This window comes from Aphelocoma coerulescens, chromosome 26 (genome assembly GCF_041296385.1).
Source record: "Aphelocoma coerulescens isolate FSJ_1873_10779 chromosome 26, UR_Acoe_1.0, whole genome shotgun sequence".
Lineage (NCBI taxonomy): Eukaryota > Metazoa > Chordata > Aves > Passeriformes > Corvidae > Aphelocoma > Aphelocoma coerulescens.
The window spans coordinates 3575186-3592075 of record NC_091039.1 but is presented as its reverse complement, the minus strand read 5'-3'; the positions used below and the strand labels follow the sequence as shown (position 1 = coordinate 3592075).

Here is a 16890-nt window from a genome sequence, read left to right as displayed (position 1 = left end):
GCACCCCTTGGAAGACCCACACAGTGCCCCCTTGAACCCCACTTATCCCCAGCCCCATGGGGGACATGCCCATTCCCACAGGTCAAGTTACAAGCACTGAGCACACAGTTAACACCCCCTAAAAAATTGTGGGAAAGGCTTCGAGGAGTAAAGGGCTGGAGATGGGGCAAGAGGAGATCCCCTGGCATGAAAAGCTTGGGAGAATGCAGGAGCAAGGGGTCTCAGCCTCATCCTACTCTCAGACATGAGCTTCGGTCCTTAATTGCAATTAAACATATTTTTAGTCAGCTCTTGATTGTGGGTGTGATGGGTGTTTTTGATATCTCTCTGATCCATTTTCATAGAATCCTGGAATGGTTTGAGTTGGAAGGACCTTAAAGATTGTCTAATTCCACTCCCCCTGTTCCACTGGACCAGAAGATCTAGGTCCCTTTAGAGCAACCTTGTTTAAATTTCAGCCTTGTTTAAGTTCTCAGCCTCAACAACTTCCTGCAGCGCTGAGTTCTGCAGCTGAATTAAACATTGCAAGAAAAAGGACTTCCTCTTCTCAGGTTTGGATTTCCTGCCCTGTCAATCCCAGCCCAGGGAGTGGGATTGTCTCCTCATCCTGATTTCCCTGCCTTTCCAGGGGAATGGGATGAAATTCTGGGAGATGCTCCTGGACAAGACCCAAATCCCGTGGCTGGGGTACTGAAAGCTGGGTTGAAGATTTGTTCCAACTTGTCAGAAGCTCGTGTGGGTTCTCGGCTTCCAAGGTGGATTCATCCCAGCAGGATGGTGGTAAATGCCCGCTGACTTTGGGCTGGTACCCGAGATCTTCCCAATCTTGGCTTGGCTGAGGCAGCTCCTCTAATTCTTGTGGAGCGCCTTGAGGAATTACAAACAGCTTAAAAGGAAACCACCTGATTTAAAAAAAAAATCCTGTGGTCCAAACAAATATGCATTTCCCTCTTGCTATTAATATCCCAGGCCTTGATCCTCCTCCAAATACTCGTGCAGGCGTTTAATGGCTTGCAAAGGAGCGGTGCCTTTGATCCCAGAGTGGGAATGTTTGCTGGGATGTGAATTATTAAAGGTGAAAGATGCTTTCAAGTGCAACATGCTGCCCATGTTCCAATGTGATTTGTTACCTTCCCACTGTTTCTCCCAGCCTGGCAATGAGAAATTAATTTCCAAGTTTGGTGGGGAGGTTTGGAGGGGAGTAACTCATGCTTTGGGCACAAACTCCATCCTTTTTTCTAGAGATGATTCCCAGGGGAAGACAGACATTTCTTTCTGCCTGCTGTTCTGAGAAGCCTTTTGTTTTTCAGCTCCTGCTTTGAGCCCTGTTCCTTCCCTGGTCCTTCCCTGCAGCACCAATATTGCAGTGGGGAGGAATTGCTGCAGCTGCTGCCATCTAATGGGAAAATTCAGCCTCCACGGCCTCAACTCTTCATTTTGGAATCAAATAAAACCTTTTCTTGCACAACCCTGCTGCCACTTGGCCAAGCAGCATTTTCCATGTGCAATCCCAGCATATTTAGGCAAAGGGAAAAGCTGATCTGATGGGTGGCTTTGCATGGGGAACAGACCCAGTAAAAAGAAGTTTTTGGGTTGATCAGGCTGAAATGGTGCTTCTCCTATAATGGATCGAATTTGCAAAGTACACTTGGATTTATATTATTTTAAAATAAAAGAAGAAATAGCTAAGAGGATCCCAAACAGTAAGAAAAAGCCATTCCAGATATCCCAAATACCAAACCCAGGCACAGCTCTGAGCTGAGCCACATAGATCTTTCCTGAGGAACTGCTCCATCACTAAAAATATTATATAAAGAAATATGGTAAAGGGGGATGGACTGAGAATGGGAGCATTAAATATATTGAATTAAGAAAATAAAGTGTTTTAATGATGGGGCCAAAGGAAAATGACTTGAGGTAGGCTGGGGGGAGACACGAGAGATGAGACTTAGGGTACAGAGGTAGTGGAGTGATAAATTGGGGTGTTCAGGGGAAATAAATCATCCCTAAAAGACTGAGATATTCCAGAGTCACTGTAAAGTTGGACCCTGGCTGGTGAAGCTGATATATATAAAAATATATATAATTATATATGAAAATACATAGTGTTACTAGAAACCCAACTCCCGTTGTCACTTTATTTTTCTAAAGCACAAACTGTCTACTATTAAGCTTTGCCATTATTTACGTATAAATAATAATGGCAACAAAAAGCAAATCCAACTTGGCAGAATTATTTCCCCAAACTCTGCACATAAGCACAGCCTTTAAATACACCTGTTGAACTGCTGGGAATTTACATGGAACATATAAAATACTAAAATATAGCACTTGTATTATTTATTTAGTCTGCATGTCCTTTTTTTTCTGCAAAAGTATGATTCAATCAAGTTGTAAAAAGATTTTTTAAAAAACCCTTGAAATTGGGACATGTGCTTATTTAGATTTTCAAGCTGGATTTAAAACCAATTCAGTACTTCACAAAGAGCAGAAGGGCAGGATGCAGCAGCTTGTTCTTCTCTGCCCAGCCCGAGATTTGCTGCAATAGTCCAGAACTCTGCTCTGGGGACAGCACAATGAAAAAACCTCTTGCAAGCATTTATCTTCTTATTATCCTGGACGTGCTCTTGGGGCTTTTGAATTTATTTTGAGAAAAATATTCAGTAGTTTCTGTCAAGCCCCATCACAGCTCACTGGCAGGATAAACCGGGGAAGGGAAAAAATAGCTTTACCTTGTCTAAGTGGAGAGACTTAAGTGCATTTAGGATACACTGAATATCTCATTGTTCCTGATCAAATCCAAGCACATTGCAAAGCCAGAGCAGAAGTCCCCGCAGCCCAGAGCACCAACAGCACTAAACCCCCTTGTTTTATACACTTGGATGGCTCCAGGTTTTCATTTCTTCTATCCCAAGGCTTGGGTTTAGTCCCTGCTGCTTCCCATATCCTTCCAGCATCTCAGACTCAGCTGGGTTCCTTTTCTACCTCTTTCCTTGGCCTGTTTTTGGTCTCCAAAAGAAAGGGGTGAAGTTCTCCAAGAGGTATTTTGGAGGGCTGGTGTGCTCTGGGGGAACGGCAGGGAGTTCCCCACAGCAGCTTTTGCTCTCAGCATCCAAGGAAGATCAGGCAAGGAAGACACACGGGGAGAGAGAAGGTGTCCAAGGGCTATTTTTATGCTTTTCTGGCTGTTGCTGCAGTTTCAGATCAGTGGGGGGGGGGGGGGGGGGGGTCTGTCCATCACCAGCAGCAGCCCTTTTTCTTCTGGGGTGCCTTTGGTACTTCTTCTGCCTTATTTTTCAATTCATCTTCACGAACTTTGAGCAACCTGGGAGAAAAGGAAGCAAATTAGCTGTGTGTTTTCCCCCATATTTTGTATTGCTGTGCTGTGTGTCTTGACAAGCCTTGGTACAAGAGGCTCAGCACGGCTGAAAGGAGTCAGGATCCTTCCAGTTCCGCGTGATCCAAGAGCTGTGGACGCTGCTAAAAACGCTGACCTAAATCAAATCACAGACAGAACTTGTTTCAGTCAAGCCAGGGAGAGATCAGCAGCATCCCAAAAAGGGTTTCATTCATCTCCTTGCAATGCTGGTTGTTCAGGAGACAAGTTAGGCCAGTGCTAAGTGCTCATCCCCGCACATGCTGCCCTGAGTTTTCCCTGGCATTTGGGCATGGAGTCTCTGGTGACAGTGAGATCCCAGTATTTGGAGTTTAAAAAAGCAGGGAGGGAGCCCATTAAACTGAGGACAGCTGGAAAATCCAAGTACACGCCTCACCTGACGAAGCTGACCATGGACTCGAAGACGTTGTGGCCTGAGGCAGCGCTGCACTCGTAAAACATGAGCTGATGCTCCTGGAAGACACAGACCCCAAATAGAAATGTAATGTTCTTGCACTGGAATAGCTTAATGTGGGAATAAACAGCCATGGGACAGTCACAGCCAAGGGAAAACAGGAGGGAATCAAGGAAACAAATACCTCAATAACTCATTTACTGGAACATCAGAGTGAAATCCAGTTTTTCTGGTTGCTACGACACTAACTTTTAATACCAAGGAAAAGGCTGACACTGCAGACAGAAGAATTTGTGATGCCCTCTGGTTATGGGAGTGAACACAGAGAGAGACATAGCTAGATGTTCCCAACTCTTTTGTGCCTGACAGTGACCAGTTTGGGAAAATAATCATCTATCCCTCATCTCCATTTGTAAAACTGGCCCATGGATTCTGGCCCAAATCCCATAAGCTCTAAAATTAAGTAATTAAAGGTGAGCTTCTTCTCATTCTCCTCACCTAATTTTTATTAGCCATCTATATTTGAAGAGATTAATTAAACTTTGATCATTTCAGTATCTTTAAACCAGGATAGTGCTCAGTGGGTTTATTGTTTTGATGGTGCTGGGAACATACTGAACACTTCACAGCAAAGATAAGCAGAGCTGAAAATGTTTTTATTTACAAATCCAGTTCCATAAACCAATTTACTGGGATGGTGCTGGGGCAAAATTAAAGTGGCAAAGGGAAAGCACGGCGGGGAAGGGTGAGAGGTGGGTTCAGAGAGCGCTTTGCTGGCTGCCTATGCATGAGGGGTAAATTAAGGGCTTTCCCCTTTCTCCAGCTCCTCAGGCTGGTGGTGTCCATCTTTAGCTGTCCCTGCCTTGCTTGGGTGGCTCTGCTTCACCACCTACCTTGGCCAGGCATTCACCCTCCTTCGTAGGGACCTGTCTCTGGGCAGCACAGTCGGTTTTGTTCCCGAGAAGCAGAACAGCAACTCCATCCTCTGCTGCTTCCTGAGTGATAAAGAGGGGAAGAACAGGACAGCTTCAAAATCTTCCTTGAATCCCAGCTGGCCATACTGTCTACACATATCCTGGAACACCATGACTGACCCATTGATTTGGACTAATAACAGAACTTTAAATTCTTAAATAAGTTCAACAGCATTTAAGAAATTATTTTTTTCCTGTTAAATCATCTGTCTGTGTCTATTAGCAGGGCAGAACACTGGATGAGTTACCCTTGTAATGAATTCACTTTGTGCTCAACTTCAGCAGCTCTCTGAAGATGCTCTGGCTGGGATTTACAGGCACTGAGCAAGGCAAGATGCTATTTTGCTTCAGCATTTTTAAACACTTTGTGTCAATTGGAAATCTCTGACAAGAAGTTTTTAATAAGCCTTGAATCACCTCCCATTTCCCAGGACTCAAAGTGGACTATTCTTGATGTAAAAGCACTATCACTTCCAACATTTTCCATTCCTCTGCACTAGTTTTTAATTGTTTAAGAGCTGACCAGTGCTATCAACAAATTACCCTGGGAAGCGCTGCAGACTTGTGAAAATCGTCTGTATCTGACTTAAATCCTCCAAGAAAAATTATTTTATAACCAAAGCAACGCGGAATACCCTTTCCAAAGGGCTTGGCCACTCCTATCATCCCAAGAGCTCGGGGCCTCACCCACCTGGATGCAGCTGAGCCAGTAGCGCACGTCGGAGAAGGAGTACTCGGAGGTGATGTCGTACATCAGCACCACCCCGTCCGCCTTCCGGAAGAACTGCTTGGTCATGCTGTGGTACCTGTGGGCATTTCAGATGGTCACTACTATGGTCTAAGGAGGTTCTGCCTAGGAGTGATGTGAAATCCTAGTGGAAAAGGTGGGAATGCGGGTCTACAAAACAGGCAAACCCCAGATTTGGCTCTTGTCCTGATGGCAGGGACCATAGGAACAGCCTGAGTGGCAGTTTTATCTTAATTACTTCCTTTATTATGTTTTGTCAGATCACATACTGTACAGAGTCCCTCCTTGAGCAACCCCACCTTTGCTTAGCAAAGTCAAGAATGTTCATTGCCCCTAAACTACCAGGAAAAGAAAACCCCAGGTCATGTCCTTAAGCAGCACAGCACCTCACCTTTCCTGACCAGCTGAGTCCCACAGGCGGAGAGCAAAGCGCTTGTTATCCACAATGAGGTTTTTGATCTGATAATCCAGTCCTGAAAGACACAAAAGAGGATCTTTTGATACTGTAGAGTTCTGCCCTGTGACAGAAAATGGATGGAGAAGAAACATGGGGCAGGGTGGTCTGAGGCAGCAGCTCCAGGGGTTGGTCCCAAGGGAACCTCTGGCTGGATTTTGGGAAGGTCTCTCATCTCATGATGAATAAAACCAGGTTGGTGAAGAGAGGAGAATGGAGCTGAAAGGCAAAGCAGAGGGGAAAGCACTGGGCCGCTGTCATTGGTGCCCTCAGAAGGACGAGGAGGAGCAGCATTTCCTGCCCATGAGCATCCAGGCGTGGGGAGTTGGTGGTTCTGGTTGGCCCCTGGGGACAGGTTGTACAACACACTTGGCATGAGCTGTAACAGGCATGTGGTGGCCACCAGCAGCTTGTGAGGTGGAGGAAAGGGAATTGCAGTGATGATCCAAGCAAGTGCTTGGAGAAGGGCTGGGGGAGACCTACCCACTGTGGCAGCGAGGTGGGGGTTGAAGGTGTCGGCGTGCAAACGGTACAGGAACGATGTTTTGCCCACGTGGGAGTCCCCAACGAACAGCACATTGTAGAGGTGGTCTGGATCCAGGGGAGCTTTAGGACAACCCCTTGGGCTTCCTGCCCCACCTGCAGTCACAGCCCCTAGGCAGGGCTCACCTTCCTGGCTCACTTTCTGACCAAACTCTTGCATCTTCTCTTGTTGGCCAACACTGAGGTCTTTGCTCTGTTCTCCTAAGAGCTGCCCTTGCCCCAGTGAGTTATCTCTGAGGACCATCCCCAGCTGATCATTCCCAGCATCTTCTGGTGGCACCGTTACGTGCAGTGTTGATGCTGGTGACACCTCTTGCTTTGGAGGCTCGGCAGGTCTGGCAGCTCTGTGCTCCTGTTCCATCGCGGCTGCTGTCTCCCCCTCCGGCCGTGGGGCCACCGTGTGAAGCCTCCCCTCATGTCCCTGTGCTGAAACCTGCTCCTGAAGCTCCCTTGGGGTTGCCTGTCCCGGAGCACAAAGTCGCCACACATCTGGAATGAGAACATCCTCCTGCATCATCGTTTCCAGCTTTAGGGTGTTGATTTGTAACGGCACCTCAGAGAACAGGGAGGCCAATGCTGGCACAGCATCATCGTGGCCCTGGTTTAGTCCTAGACACTGAGTTTTCACTACATTCCTCACCCCTGCCTCCAGCCTCTCTCCCTGTGCCACTGCCAGACCATGAGCTCCATCCAGAGGCTTCTCCTCTGCAGGAGCCCTCTCTCCCTGCAATAATTCCTGTGCCTCCAGAATCTGCCCCTCAGGACCAACATATGCTCCCGGTTTTGCTTGCAGACCAGGGCCCTCGGCAGCAGTGACAGGCTCAGGACACAAAGCAGCCTCAGTTGGAGGGGGCACATATGCAGCAGCAGCTCCTTCCCGCGGGTTTGCCGTGGCAGATGCACCCAGACCTGACTCCAAACCTGGAGTCCAGCTCTGCTCCCCTTCCCACATCCCAACTACACCCAGAGGTGTCAGATCTGCCTCTGTGCTCCCTCCTGAGCCTGCTTTGGACTCGTGCTGTTCTGTGAACAGCTGCACATCAGTATCAGTGCTCTGGGCCTCCAGTGTGTCCAGGCTTTCAGCCTCCTCCTGTGGTTTTACTCCTGCACCAGCCCCCTCTCCCTGTTTGCCTCGTGCTCCTGGTGGATCAAGCGCAGACTCCTGTGGCAGACCATGCTCTCTTTGCACTTGTGCTTCTGCAATCAGCTGCACATTGGCACCACTGCTCTGGTGCTCAACACTGCCCAGGCTTTCAGCCTCTTCCCCTGGTTCTAGACCTGCACCAGCCCCCTCTCCCTGACCCAAGGTCACCCCACTGGGATGAGGCTGTGGCTCATGTGGCAGCCCATGCTCACCTTGCTCTTGTGCCCCATCCTCTTCTTCATCCTTAATCTGAACAGCTCTTTCACCCTCCCCTCCCCATGGAGCCCCTGGGCTGAGACCCCCCCACAGCTGCAGATCTGCCTGGGCATCCTCTGCCTCCACTTCCACTAACTCTGCTTTATCCACCTGATCCAGGGGCTGCACATCTGGATGCAATCTCCCTCCCTGCTCTGTCCCTGAGGATCCAGCCTCACCCAGGAGCTGTAGATCTGCCTCTGTGCTCCCTCCCAGGGTCAGTCTGAGCTCATCCCCCTCTGCAGTCAGCTGCACATTGGCACCAGTGCTCTGATCTCCCACTGTGGGCAGGATTACCACCTCCTCCACTGGCTGCACACCTGCATCTGTCCCCCTTCTCTGTCTCATGGCCACTCCAGAGGGGGGAGGCACAAGCTCCTGCACCAGCTCATGCCCACTCTGTGCCTGTCCCCAGTCTGCAGCCCCATCCCTGAGCTGCACAGCTGCACGGTGCCCCCCTCCCTGGGGGCCTTCTGGGCTGAGACCCCCACACAGCTGAGTGTCTGTCCAGGAGTCCTCTGCCTCCACTTCCACTAACTCTGCTTTATCCACCTGATCTGGTGGCTGCACATCTGGATCCAATCTCCTTCCCTGCTCTGTCCCTGAGGATCCAGCCTCACCCAGGAGCTGCAGATCTGCCTCTGTGCTCCCTCCCAGGGTCAGTCTGAGCTCATCCCCCTCTGCAATCAGCTGCACATTGGCACCACTGCTCTGGTCCTCAACACTGTCCAGGCTTTCAGCCTCCTCCTGTGCTTGCATGTCTTCATCAGCCCCTTCTCCCTGCCTGACCCCTGATCCCTGCAGATCAAGCACAGGCTTGTGTGGCAGATCACCCTCACCCTGTCCTTGTGCCCCATCCTCCTCGTCCTCAATCTGAACATTTGTTCCAATTTCTCCTCCCTGTAGGACTCCTGAGCTGAGACCCTCTGACAGATGCATGTCTTCCTGGGCATCCTCTACTTCCACTAACTCTGCTTTATCCACCTGATCCAGGGGCTGCACATCTGGATCCAATCTCCCTCCCTGCTCTGTCCCTGGGGATCCAGCCTCACCCAGGAGCTGCAGATCTGCCTCTGTGCTCCCTCCCAGGGTCAGTCTGAGCTCATCCCCCTCTGCAATCAGCTGCACATTGGCACCACTGCTCTGGTGCTCAACACTGCCCAGGCTTTCAGCCTCTTCCCCTGGTTCTAGACCTGCACCAGCTCCCTCTCCCTGACCCAAGGTCACCCCACTGGGATGAGGCTCTGGCTCATGTGGCAGCCCATGCTCACCTTGCTCTTGTGCCCCATCCTCTTCTTCATCCTTAATCTGAACAGCTCTTCCACCCTCCCCTCCCCATGGAGCCCCTGGGCTGAGACCCCCCCACAGCTGCAGATCTGCCTGGGCATCCTCTGCTTCCACTTCCACTAACTCTGCTTTATCCACCTGATCCAGGGGCTGCACATCTGGATCCACACTCCCTCCCTGCTCTGCCCCTGGGGACCCAGCCTCAGCCAAGGGCTGCAGATCTGCCTCTGTGCTTTCTCCTGAGGCTGATTTGAGTTCATCCCCCTCTGCAATCAGCTGCACATTGGCACCACTGCTCTGGTCCTCAATAGTGTCCAGGCTTTCAGCCTCCTCCTGTGCTTGCATGTCTTCATCAGCTCCTTCACTGTGCTCAGCTCCTGATCCCTGCAGATCAAGCACAGGCTCGTGTGGTAGCCCATGCTCACCCTGTCCTTGTGCCCCAACCTCCTCCTCCTCAATCTGAACATTTGTTCCAATTTCTCCTCCCTGTAGGACTCCTGAGCTGAGACCCTCTGACAGATGCATGTCTTCCTGGGCATCCTCTACTTCCACTAACTCTGCTTTATCCACCTGATCCAGGGGCTGCACATCTGGATGCAATCTCCCTCCCTGCTCTGTCCCTGAGGATCCAGCCTCACCCAGGAGCTGTAGATCTGCCTCTGTGCTCCCTCCCAGGGTCAGTCTGAGCTCATCCCCCTCTGCAATCAGCTGCACATTGGCACCAGTGCTCTGATCTCCCACTGTGGGCAGGATTACCACCTCCTCCACTGGCTGCACACCTGCATCTGTCCCCCTTCTCTGTCTCATGGTCACTCCAGAGGGGGGAGGCACAAGCTCCTGCACCAGCTCATGCCCACTCTGTGCCTGTCCCCAGTCTGCAGCCCCATCCCTGAGCTGCACAGCTGCACGGTGCCCCCCTCCCTGGGGGCCTTCTGGGCTGAGACCCCCACACAGCTGAGTGTCTGTCCAGGAGTCCTCTGCCTCCACTTCCACTAACTCTGCTTTATCCACCTGATCCAGGGGCTGCACATCTGGATCCAATCTCCCTCCCTGCTCTGTTCCCAGGGGGTCAGTCTGGTTTAAGGCCTGCCAGTCTGCCTCTGTGCTTTCTCCTGAGGCTGATTTGAATTCATCCCCCTCTGCAATCAGCTGCACATTGGCACCACTGCTCTGGTCCTCAATAGTGTCCAGGCTTTCAGCCTCCTCCTGTGCTTGCATGTCTTCATCAGCTCCTTCACTGTGCTCAGCTCCTGATCCCTGCAGATCAAGCACAGGCTCGTGTGGCAGATCACCCTCACCCTGTCCTTGTGCCCCATCCTCCTCCTCCTCGATCTGAACATTTGTTCCAATTTCTCCTCCCTGTAGGACTCCTGAGCTGAGTCCCCCACACAGCTGCAGATCTGCCTGGGCATCCTCTGCCTCCACTTCCACTAACTCTGCTTTATCCACCTGATCTGGTGGCTGCACATCTGGATCCAATCTCCTTCCCTGCTCTGTCCCTGAGGATCCAGCCTCACCCAGGAGCTGCAGATCTGCCTCTGTGCTCCCTCCCAGGGTCAGTCTGAGCTCATCCCCCTCTGCAATCAGCTGCACATTGGCACCACTGCTCTGGTGCTCAACGCTGCCCAGGCTTTCAGCCCCTTCCCCTGGTTCTAGACCTGCACCAGCCCCCTCTCCCTGACCCAAGGTCACCCCACTGGGATGAGGCTCTGGCTCATGTGGCAGCCCATGCTCGCCTTGCTCTTGTACCCCATCCTCTTCCTCATTCTCTTGGAGCTCAATAGCTCTTCTACCCTTCCCTCCCTGGGAGGTTTCTGGGCTGAGACCCCCACACAGCTGCAGATCTGCCTCCACCACTTCCAGTGCCTGAGACTTAACTGGGAACAGCTCACACAAGTCTGGGCTGCCCACAGGTGTTTGTGCTGGGGAAGGACCCTCCCTGTGCACTGCAGCAGCCCCCATTTCTTCTCCCAGCCCTAACTCTGGTTTGTCCTCCAGTGGCACACCTGGATCCACACCTGCTCCCTGCTGTACCCCTGGCGATCCAGCCTCATTCGAGACCTGCAGATCTGCCTCCACCTCTGCCGGCAGCTCCATGCTGGTGCTGCTCTGGGTCTCCATCAGTTCCACATCTGTTCCCACTCCTCCTTCCTGGCTGTGGCTGGGTAGCACAGCCGCTGCCAGTGGCTCCTGAGCACCCGCGCTCCCTCCCTTCCCTGCCCCTCCCCTGGCACACTCACCCTGCAGCTGCTGCTCTGCCTCCCTGGGCTCTGCTTCCTCCACCTCCTCTTCCTCGCCCCCGGCTCTGCTGCTCCCTGCACGCTCAGCTCGGGCTGGCAGCACTTCCAGCACTTCAGAGTCTGCGGTCTCTCCCTGGGGCTGCACCTCCGGACTGGCACGCTCCTCATCCAGCACTGCCGGGCCAGGAGCCACTGCCACCTCAGGGACACCATCCCCATGGGCTGCCTCCACTTGTGCCTCACTCCAGGATGGTGGCTCTGGCTCCAGGTGCTCTCCCAGCTCAGTTTCCAGTTTCTCAGGGAGCCCCGATGCCGGGTCAGCCCATTCCTGCAGCGCCATGCTCGGGGCCTGCACACATTGACCCAGAGTCCTGCCTGGCTGGAGCTCATCCACGGCAAGGCACTGTCCCACTGCCACACCTTCCTGCCCAGCCTCAGGTGGCCCCAGACCTGCCTCCAAATTTTCTCCTTGGCTTAACTCTACTTCCTCAGCTTCTCCCAGGAGATGTGGTTTTTTCCCACCTGTTTTTTCCTGCAGCCACCCTGCTCCCTCCACCTCCATCGGCACCTGCTCTCCTGCCTCAGTGCTCTCTCCCAGATGCTCAGCCACATTTAGCACCATCTCCTCCACACCAGCACCCTTTCCTTGCAGGAATAACATCTTCTGTGCCTCCTCTGGACTCTCTCCCTGCTCTGCCCCTGGCTCCTGAGCCATGCAGTGCCCGGCTCCTGTGGACGCACCAGCCTGTGTCACATCCGGAGCACGAAGCTCAGCTGTGGCTGGTCCCTCTTGCAGGTCTCCTTCAAGCAGCTCGTGATGGCTGTGGCCAGGGAGGGTCTCCTGCAGGACCCCAGGGGTTGTTCCATGGGCTGTGGCTGCCTCTGGCCCCGTTTGAGGCTCAATGTTGTCCCAGGGGTGACAGGGAGTGTCTGCCAGGGCAGGGGGTGCACCCGGTGCCTGTGCCTTCAGATGTTTGCTCAGAGCTGCTATTGCATCATTCATCTCTCTTAGCAAAGAGCTTTGGTCAGAGAAACCTTCCTCTTTCAGAGATTCTGGGAAGGGGTCCTCTTCTGCAGAGCTTGCTTTCCCTGGGGTTCCTGAAAGGTTTATTTCTGCTGGCAGCATTTCCCAAACCCTGGAAAGGGCAGAAAATGGGATCAATGAACCAGCTCTCGGGTGAGGCTCCAGCTCCCTCCCATCCCCAGTCAGTCCCAGAGGGTCTCTGATCTACAGCCTCACCCCACCCCTCTCCAAACTGGATTTTATTTCCTCTCTGGGTGCACTTGGAGTTCACACAGGCAGCAATGGAGGCAGAGGAAAGGGGGATGCACACACAGGCAGCCAGACCCGGGGCCGTATCCTGGCCTCTTCCCAGTACCCATACTGGCATTATCAGACAGGAAAAGACAACTCTCAGCCAGGTACAGCAAGTTCCTGAGCCAAGGGAGTGATGAGCTGGGATAAAATATGTGATCTCCAGGGTGAGAGATGAGTGGGTGGGAGAGGAGTCTTAAAAGGATGAAATATGATTGTTTGCCTGGGGAGGGTGGAGGGAGGGCCTGGGGCTCAGCCCCAGCTCACAGATGCCAAGGGCACACACGGGAGCAGCAGGACCCCTTACACTTGGTGGGTGCTCTTGGCTTTGCTTTCGTCACTCTGGGATCCCAGCCTGATCCGCATCTCGGAGCGGAACTTCTCGCTCTTCCCAGGACTCAGCTACAGGAAACAGGGTGGGAAGAGGAGAGAGAAAAACACTCAGTGAGGGAGAATATCCACCTGAAATGCTGTGGAGTTCTCTGAAATCCCCTGAAATGCTGGAGGTATCCAGCTGTACCCACCCAAAATCTTGGGGGTACCAGAAGTAAGGTGCTGCAACCCCCTCCCTTCCCAAATATCTGCACCAACCCCGTTTGAGAAAGCTTTTAGGGGAGGCAGTGCTGCAGGAGCACCCTGTGCCCTTGGGCTCCCCAGCAGTTCCAAATGGAACAGCACAAGGCCCTGGAGCACTGCCCCCCTGCCCTGTCCCCACACACCCTGCTGGAGTACCTGTGGGGACATTGGCACCTCGATGGGTAACTCTGCCACCACTCTGTCCCTGCAAACACAGAGCACAAGGGTCGGAACAGGAACTCCATCCTCTTCACCACATCCACCCCTGCACCAGGGTTGTCAGGGTAGTGATAGCAAAACCCACAACCCTTGGATCAGTCCTATTGAGCCCTCCTGGGTGAAGGACACCCCCATTTCTCTGGCACTGCCCTCCAGGGACACATTCAGTGCACGGTGCTGATAGTCCTGCCTTCTTCTCTGATGCTTTGCACACCAAACCGTGATGAACCTGGACTGTGGATAGCACTGAAGCACCGTGAGGCTGAGGCCCATCCGACTTGTTCCGTATCCAGGAGGAAATGACAAATATGGGGATACATGAGCGACACACGGTCACTGAGCTACTCACCCGGGCTGCCCTGTGTGCTCCCAAACCACTGTAGCCCTCATTGTCTTCAGGTGGTCCTGGGTCTGCTGCAGCTGCTGGTGCAGGTGCTGCAGGTGATGCTCCAGTGCCCGGTTGCTCTCCTCCAGCTGCCGGTTTTCCGTGCTGGTGGCTTGCTGGGAGCTGTGGAGGCTGTGGCAGCGCCGCTCCAGCTGTGGGATGGCAACCAGGACACTCACAGCCCGCCCAAATCCCCATTAATTAATTAATAACTATCTCCTCTAGACCCGGCGCTGAATTATGTCCCCCCGAGGATGGTGGATGGGAAACTCGACTCGTGTCCTCTGGAGATGGAGGGGAGTGTGGGATGGAGGTGGCAAATGCGGTGTGGAGGCTCCTGTGTGACAACCTGCAGCCAGGGCTGGCAGGGACACACCGGGATCAGCTGTGCATCACCGTGGGGTTGTTACAGCACAGCCCAGAGACCCCTAACACACAAAGGGGGGGTTGGGGCCAGCCCACCTCCATCTGCGCCGTGACCAAGCGCTGCACCTCCCTCTCGCTGGCATCCAGCACTCGCCGCAGCTCCTCACCGTGCTGGTGGCTCCGGGCCATGCTCTGGGGTGGCACAAGGACATTGGCACCCGCTCATCCATCAGAAGCTGCCGAGGGGGTTTGGGGTGCTGGGACCCCCCGGCAGGGAGAGCGAGGGGAGAGGAGCAGCAGTGACCCACCTGCTGCTGCAGCCGCAGCTGTTCCTGCTGGATCTGCTGCTCCAGGACCTCGCAGAGCTGCTGCACGTCCTTGTCGTGCTCGGCCACACGCCTGAGGTGACAGCAGGGCCGGGGCGGGGGTGAGACCCCGCTACAGGGAGTGCAGGTCCCTGGGACCCCGCACTGCCCGCGGCAGCCTCGGGCTGCGGCTGGGTGTGCCTGGCTCACCCAGCACGGATGTGTCCGGCAGTCCGAGCCCGGCCCTTTTGCCATCCCATCCATGACTGTAGAGGGAGCCCGACCCCAAACATCAGCAAAACCGCTGCTCCGGCCGCTGGTGGATATGGTGAAAGCAGCCAGGTTCCTCTGCACGGCTGGGGTGGCCCTTCAGGGCCCATCCCTGTCCCCATGCCTCCTGTCCTATGCCTATGCACTATCCTGGGGTGACTCACTTGTTCAGAGTCAGCTCCAAAGCCTCCTTCTCGCTCCTGGCTTCTTGGATGCGGTGCCTCATCTTGGCCAGGAAGTCCTCCAGGTTGTCCAGGAGCTGGGGCTCATCCTGCCGGAGCTTCACCCAGAGCTGCCAGATCTCCTGTCTGCAGGGAGAGGGGAGTTTTGGGGTGAGCAGCCCCCCCAGAACCCCCAAATCCAGGCCAGCTGAGTCCTTTAATTCACACTTTCTGAGGTGTGTGGGGACAGATGAGCATTGGGGTCACTGTGACCTTGTTCCCTGCTCCTGTGCTTGGGCCAAAGGCACCACCAAGGCATTTCTGGGCTCCCTGCCTGTGTGGGGATCTCCTGCCCTAAGCCTTTCCCCCTCTACCCATCCTGCAGGGCACCCATGGGTGCCAAGCAGGGCACTTACTCTTCAGAGACGTTGTCTGTGCCCAGCTGCTCCATAAAGGCAGCGAAGTGTCTGCGCTCCTCGCTGTCCCCCGCTTCCAGTGCCAGGGTGGGGAGGACCAGCCGGACCCTCCGGGACGCCGTCTTCCGCCGCCGGTGCTCCCTGGCAGCTTTGTGGGAGCTCAGGAACTGCCCTGCTGACAGATATCCCAAATCCTCAGTGCCCAGCCAGGGCAACAGCAAAGCTGAAACCCCAACACTTCCCCCTCCACGGCTTCAACAAAACGGCACAACAGGACCCTGCACCAGGTGAGCCGTAGGGTGAGACCTGGGCATGGGGAGGATTCATCCTGTGCCACACAGCAAGAGCAGCATTTCACATCCCCCAGGAGAGCACCAGGACTGTGCCCAGGATCAGCCCGGGCTGCACTTACGGAGCCCGGCCAGGAACTCCTCTGTGCCCAAGCGCCCGGTGCCAGCAGCATCCAGCCCATCGAACACAAGCTCCAGCTCCTCCCTGCTGCACGGGAAACCTTCCTCCTGCAATTTCTAAAACCAAAGCAAGCCAGGGTAAAAACCCACCCATCACACCATGTTCAGTCACCCCAGCAGTGCTGGACCCCAGGTGACAGCCCCATCCTCACCTGCACATCCGAGCGGGTGACGACTCCCGCCTGCTCCGTGTCCCTGTCACTGAGGAATTGCTGCACCCTCTGCACTATTTCAGATGCCCACGGTGGCTCCTCACTGGGGCCAGGTGCTGGTGCTGGGGTCTCCCCAGAGTCCTCACGCAGCTGCTTGCGCCGGCTGGAGCCCAAGCGCCGGCCCTTGGCGGCTGCCCGGCGCTCGGACATGGCCCCGGCTCCGGCCTGGCAGGGACACCCGCGGGTGCTGAGCCTCGGCCCTCTCCTCGCTGGAGACCTTTGCTCTGGCCTGGTGGGACACAGCGGAGAGGGACCAAGTTGGAAATTCGTTTTGCTGCTGTCAAGGGCCTAAAACCCGATTGCTGAGGAGGGTTTGGCAACAGGAAGGGCAACCCTTATCTCCGATTGCACGGCGTGAACGGAGCCTGGATCTGCAGCGGCAAAGGCTGCTCCCATGGCTATCCCAGGGGCTCCCATGGCCATCCCGCGGGCTCCCAGCTCAGCTCCCAGCCCAGTTCCCAGCCCAGCTGCCACCCAGCTGCCACCAGCCAAGAGCCCATCCCAAATCTCCCCATGTTCTCCCCACGCTGTGGAGGATGCACAGGGCACCAGCACCAGCAAGGGCCACCCTGGAGGTGACACAGCAGGAGGTGACACCAGCAAAGGACCAGCCAAGGCGATGCTGGAGGTCTGAGAAAGACGTGCTGGTTTTCACCTGCCTTCTCACAGCTCAGCAGCAGCTTTTAAAATTCCTCCCCCAGTTTTCACAGCTGTGAGTCAGCTCCGGGCAGAGGGCACGAGGCCTCGGGAGGTTTCCAC

The 16890-nt window shown here is 54.3% G+C and overlaps 1 protein-coding gene across 2 annotated transcripts; it reads right to left on the bottom strand.

Moving 5' to 3' along the window:
• Positions 1–3215: 3215 nt before the first annotated feature.
• On the bottom strand, positions 3216–16317 carry RAB44 (RAB44, member RAS oncogene family). Of its 2 annotated transcripts, none has more exons than XM_068995972.1 (16): positions 16072–16317; positions 15862–15976; positions 15450–15621; positions 15037–15180; positions 14606–14696; positions 14394–14489; positions 13896–14083; positions 13484–13532; positions 13059–13153; positions 11437–12572; positions 6451–6999; positions 5905–5986; positions 5457–5571; positions 4685–4786; positions 3774–3850; positions 3216–3325 (listed from the first exon to the last, which is right to left on the bottom strand). In XM_068995972.1, exons 1-16 carry the CDS (start codon positions 16279–16281, stop codon positions 3238–3240), a joined length of 3309 nt encoding a protein of 1102 aa, XP_068852073.1. In that variant the 5' UTR covers positions 16282–16317; the 3' UTR covers positions 3216–3237. The 2 variants fall into 2 exon arrangements, with proteins under 2 accessions (XP_068852073.1, XP_068852074.1); XM_068995973.1 differs by having other exon boundaries at positions 12178–12572.
• Between the last annotated feature and the right edge of the window lie 573 nt (positions 16318–16890).